Consider the following 6,000-nt stretch of genomic DNA (forward strand, 5'->3'; position numbering starts at 1 on the left):
ACCCCTGATCTAATAGCAGGGGAGAAGACCTGGACGAGACAACATCCTCATGAATATCGTGTGTTGTCGATAAAGATGCTTGCGAAAGCTGAATACTAATTTGCTGATTAGCAAACATTGTAGGGATAGTTTTTTTTTTTAGGTTTATGTGTGGAATTAGCGGCCCCCGTTTCCGCATTTTCTATGCCCCTTGAAGTATTACAGACCAGCGTTTCCTCACAATCATTAACAATGCCCTCAATTCTGCTTAAAACTTTTTTTGGCGTTTTTCCCTTTTTTTCTACCAGCAACACTACCTCCCTCCATGTCTTTCCTCTTCCCCATTTTAGGCCCCCACAGAACGTATACAAATTTTACAGAACAAAGCAGAACCAACAATATCGTAAAATAAGAACCTTAGAAAGTCTAAGGATAATAAAAACAATGTGTTAAAAATAAAAATAAATTAAAAAAACACGCAAGAACAGTCTGTAGATGATGTAGCATGGACTCGAAAATAATAGTAATAATAAGAAAAACACATAAAACAATTTAAATAGGGCAGCTGCCGCACAGAATGTCTAGTGGTAGCCACCACAGTCCTTTACATTACTCATAGTGCAGCCGGATATGAACTACAGTACCTGTCGTTATGCAAGGAGGCGTGTACCGATCGAAAGAGGGGGGCCCCAGCCCAGCCTCTGCCAGCCCCTGCCGTCCCCAGACGGCCCGCCCTTTGCCCGGGCTTTGCCCGGCGCAGCCCGCGCGGGATCCCGCGACGCGGGGGATTGAGAGATATTTGAAGCACCTCCAGGCGCGGGTGGTGGATGGGAGCTTCCGGGACTAGGAGCCAGGGAGCCTGGGAGTTGTAGTCTCCCTCCACACAGCGGCCGCGAGGGTGGCAAACGCGGCGGCGGGAGGGAGACACGAGCCGGGACAGAGAAGGCAAGTTGGGGATGTTGACTGGATAGGCAGAGGGTCCACACAGAGGGGTCCACACGTCAGCACAAATGTCTTAGGAGCACCAGGGGTCAACAAAATGCTAGTACTCTGCATGAGTGAAATCCTGTCATGGAGTGCTCTCAAAAAGTTTTTCAACAAGCAAAAAGTATAGCAAAATGCCGAAAGTTCAGTGATCCAATGTTTTAATAAGTCTTTTGGGGAAGGTTTCTTTAGTTGTAGGCAGTTTTCCTGAAATGAAGCAAAAGGAAGCGCCAATATAGCAAGTTTATAAATGTCAGAGCGGTCTCTCGTTGAATGTCGGGTGAATTGAGAGACAGATGATTTCAAATAGGCAGGCGGCGGATTTCTGCCGGAGTTCAAGGTTTAGTACACGAGGCGGCGAATACTACGGGGAGATTCAGCGGGTCCTCACGCTGATTTAGTGATTTGTTCCAGTGTTCTCCTTGCCCACCGCACACCGCACACCTCCCGCCGCCAACCGCACTTCGCACTTCACACTTCGCTCACTTCGCTCTCTGGACTCCGGCACCCACGGGAATCGAGACTGCATCCGGGACTGCAGCAGGGAGCAACAACGGCAGCAGTGGCGATGGCAGCGATGGAGGGCCGCAGCTTCCACGACCCGGCCGGGTTTAGTCTGTATTCAGGGGGGCACTTAACTGCTGTGACCTTTCATTACTGTGAACCCTCTGTGGCTTCAAGGCATTTCACAGGCTCTTCCCATTGGTTTTTCCTATCCGACGATTTGCCATAACTGTATTTTTTTTGCATAGCTTTGTCTGGGCATTTATTTTGTGCTATTTTCTGGGTTGCTGTATTTCTACCCTGTGGCATTTTCCTGAGTCAGCCTTGGACTGCTCTACTTTACTGCCCTAGCATTCAATTTCCTAACAGGAGTACTTGGTCACCAGGTTCAGAGTCTGCAGTGCGGAGTCCCTAAGGCACTTAAAGTGAAAGACCCCACTTGTCATCATTGGGGTCTAGTGATGTCTGGTTGACCTGGAGCCCTCTGACAGTGGCTTTGCACAGTAGAGGTGAGTGTCTGGTTCACAAACTGCACTTTGTAGTAGGTTTGTAGTACTGCCACAAAAATTACTACAAAGTGCTGCTATTCACCAGCTGCACTTTTGTAGTAACTTACTCTTTTGAGAAAGTCTACTACTTTTCAATATTCACAAACTGCTCTTTTATTGTAACTTACACTTTGCAGCACCTCCCTACCGCCATTATCTTCTATTGGAGGGTGTTCAGTACCAGTGGTTGGACATGTGCAGTGCTGGATTTACAACAGAACCAGAGGATGTATCCTAAAGCCTAGGGCGGTCGACCACGATGCTGGGTAACAGGGTTCAAGTCTCGGCAACGACGCTCAACATCCTGTGATTCTGGGCAAATCACGTAATCTCCGCGTGCCTAACAAAAAATAAATGTTTCCTTCTGTAACGAAACTGGTGTTCATGTAAAGAGCTCTGATACCCGATGTCTCGGGTCTAGTTTGCGCTATAAAAAACTATAAAAAAAAGAATGGTGCAAGTCACATTTATTTTTCTTGGTGCACTGGCTGTGGTGTGGCACTCTGGAAAGCTGCAGGACAAAGGTTGCAGGTTAGGTCCAAATGGGATTGGCATGTGGGTGAACAGATACAGACTATGGAGCGGCAAGTAATGGCTGACTAAAACAAACTGGAGGAAGCCAAGGTTCTGATACACACAGGTTCTTGCACCTGATCAGCTTCTTGGAAGTCATATAAAGCAGACTTTGTCCCCTCTTTGGAAGTTTGGAGGGTTTCACCAACTAAGGGCCAGAGTCCAAAGATACACTTACACTTTTGGGTAAGTTTATGGTTGCTTGCTATTCACAAAGGTACTTTATTAGTTGTAGCTCTCCGCACATTAAAAGATGGGTCAGCTCTGTCTTTGTATCTGCAGAGACTCCACAGTCAGATACTACTCATAAAATACCTTTGTGAATAGCAAACAGTAAGAATCCTACACAAAAGTGTTAGCTGACTTTTGTGACTCAGGCCTAAATGTTTGTATTTCTTGATTTAACTTGTTGTGGATTGTGAAAGAATGCTCTCTGTGTGTGGTTTATTGTAATCCTAGAAAGCTTGTTGAAAAGGAACAAACAACCGGTTGGCTGCCCAGAGGCTGATCTGGAAAAATGAACACAAACAGAAAGAACTAATGATTGGCATCGTACACGGTCTGTGGACTTATTCACTTTGGACCGTTTGGTTTTACAGTACATGATCATTTACAATATGTATGTAAATCAATCTTAGGGATTGATTTAGATCTCGGCGGATGGGTTACTCAGTCACAACGGTGACCACTATCCCATCCACCGAAATATAAATGCCATTATATCCTACGGGATTTATATTTCAGTGGAGGGGATATCCATCGCCATTGTGACGGATCAGGCCCTTAACTCTGCTCCAAAAGGATCAGTCCAGCTTGGACTGCCAGTTGCAGTCTCCTCTGAACGTGAACACGAGCAATGCAGGCAACTATCAGCCTTGTTGGGTCTCATCAGTGAGGTGCAGCTCATACTCTACAGCACAACCAGCACAGGACTCACGTCGAGGTACGACCACTCGCCATGAGGCATCACATTGATACAGGAACCGGTGACGGGTGGCATAACTAGCAAAAGTCCCCACCACTGGATTCCCTCGGGCCATTGTGCCACACCAGGTGGGAATTAACCACCTCAGACGAGAAATGTAGAACAACCTTCACTGTTGTGTATATATGTAGACTGTGGTTTGATGCCAGGGTACATTGTCGTGGGAATCTGAAACTATATTGGAATGTTGTAAATTATCATTAACGTTTTCCTGTCTATTTACTGACAGTATTGAATATTGAATATGATCTCAAGCACATGCAGTTTTTCTCTTGTAAAGTGCCCTTAGACTCTAGCATATGATACCTTCTATACAGAACTGCAAACAAATATGTAAAACAAACATGTTGTCCACAAATGTATACAGATGTCTCCTATTACAGTTCAAAGGTTTGACTGTACCAAGCAATTTTCCATCATGAACTGCGCTATTTGTCACCATTTAAGCAGGAACAAGTATCTTCCTCTTTCATTAAACTCCCCAGCCCGAACAGTGGGGCTTGCTAGGACTCACCTTCAGGAAGCTCTTGGCTGCTGCCCGGCAGGCCTGGTAGTACTGGAGATAGGTGGTAGTTTTCCACTGCCCGTCTCGCTTCACTGCCATCGCTGGTCGGTTGCCGAAATGCTGGGCTGCATCCCATAACATCTGGTGAGTAGTGACTGGAGGCTCTGAGGCTGGTCCTTTCTCTTCTGTGTGCAACCTCACAGCCCCATCCCTTTCAGTTGTCCAGAAGTTGTCCGCTGGTGCCAGATTCAACTCGATGGGACAGCTCCCCTTCCCCACACCTGCAGGCTTTTGTCCTAAGGGGGAATGAGAAGGACATTGGACAGTAATTCAAAGACAGGCCTTATGCCACACATGCCCTGGGAACTATGATGCGTGTGTTCTTCCATTGGGTAGTTACATTGCCAAAAACTGTGGGGTGACAAGGCAGCCAGGTGGAGCCATCAAAGGACCAAAGAGTGCCTGCACCGCTCACGCCTTGGCCACACTCCTCCTTCCATTCTCGTTCGGTTGCATGTTGGATTACTGTTGCTCATTCATTTGCTGTGTACACATGTCCCTGCTTTGGGAAACATGGCAAGTGAGACTATTTCTTCACAGATGGCCACAGCAAAGCTTTCCTACCTGAAGTCACCTCCGCAGATGCCCTACTCTAGATCACTTAGAAGCTTATAATTGACAATTTCCATCATCCCATGATCCATTCCAACCCTGTGGTCTACTATCCAGCCATTTCTTTTGCTGATTTAACCCTTCCATCCCTCCCAAAGAATCTCCCGCTTTTAACACACTATGATGAGTGACGAATTACTGTTCTCATCCTCTCTCTTCCCTCCTCCGGGCCTCTTCCTTCAGGCAAAGACACTGGAATGCAGCCTCTACATCTTCTAGCATCATTGCTTGGCCCATCATCTACTTCCCCCGCAGCAACAGAGCAGCACAAAAGGAGCAGTAAGAGGAGCCGAAACTGCATTAGAGAAGCTGCCGTACGCCCATGAGAGGAGCAGCAAGACTAGAGGAAGGTAGAGTAGAGAAGCTGCCGTACGCCCATGAGAGGAGCAGCAAGACTAGAGGAAGGTAGAGTAGAGAAGCTGCCGTACGCCCATGAGAGGAGCAGCAAGACTAGAGGAAGGTAGAGTAGAGAAGCTGCCGCACACCCATGAGAGGAGCAGCAAGAATAGAGGAAGGTACAGTAGAGAAGCTGCTGTGCGCCCATGAGAGGAGCAGCCTGGTGGGAGCAGCAAGAGCAGAGGATGCTCCCGTAGAGAAGCTGCTGTACGCCCATGAGAGGAGCAGCAAGAATAGAGGAAGGTACAGTAGAGAAGCTGCTGTGCGCCCATGAGAGGAGCAGCCTGGTGGGAGCAGCAAGAGCAGAGGAAGCTCCCGTAGAGAAGCTGCTGTACGCCCATGAGAGGAGCAGCAAGAATAGAGGAAGCTGTGCTGGAGCGGGTTATGCAAAATTTTGTATACCCACCCCAATTTGCATGTCGTTTTATTAATTAGATTAATTAATTAATTATAATCGTACTAATGGTTTGGAGTGATGTGGAAATAACTAATCAACCTTATTAATGACCGAAATACACGTGGGATTTGCATCTGCATGGCCTAATTAATTACGTGAACTAAATTTCGTACGCATACTAATGATAGATAATTAGAACATTGCATGATATATGTTGTTTTAGTGATGTAATTGTGATTCGTGCTTTATTTAGTAAGTATAATCGCATTGAGTGTTGCGTTTGCCTAGATAAATACACACACATATGGGTATTAGCAAGGGAATAACATTTAATCAGTCATTTCTATGTATTAATTACGTTTTTGTGTTTCTTTGCTTAAGTTGACTATTCTGGCCTATCGAATGATGGCTGCTCTTGGTGCCTAACCCGACTGCCGACGCTGAACCAGGCTTGGGT

General features: G+C 46.5%; 1 protein-coding gene across 1 annotated transcript in view; it reads right to left on the reverse strand.

The window, feature by feature from the left end:
• Positions 1-4,578, reverse strand: part of LOC146863663 (long-chain-fatty-acid--CoA ligase ACSBG2-like) — a 309,705-nt gene extending 305,127 nt beyond the window's left edge. Inside the window, exons 1-2 of the mRNA XM_085636650.1 lie at positions 4,554-4,578; positions 4,088-4,374 (exon numbers count right to left, since the gene is read on the reverse strand). Of these exons, the coding sequence (XP_085492776.1) occupies positions 4,088-4,374; positions 4,554-4,578 (312 nt within the window). The remainder of the gene's footprint in view (positions 1-4,087; positions 4,375-4,553) is intronic.
• Between the last annotated feature and the right edge of the window lie 1,422 nt (positions 4,579-6,000).

Source organism: Triturus cristatus, chromosome 2_1, assembly GCF_964204655.1.
Source record: "Triturus cristatus chromosome 2_1, aTriCri1.1, whole genome shotgun sequence".
Classification (NCBI taxonomy): domain Eukaryota; kingdom Metazoa; phylum Chordata; class Amphibia; order Caudata; family Salamandridae; genus Triturus; species Triturus cristatus.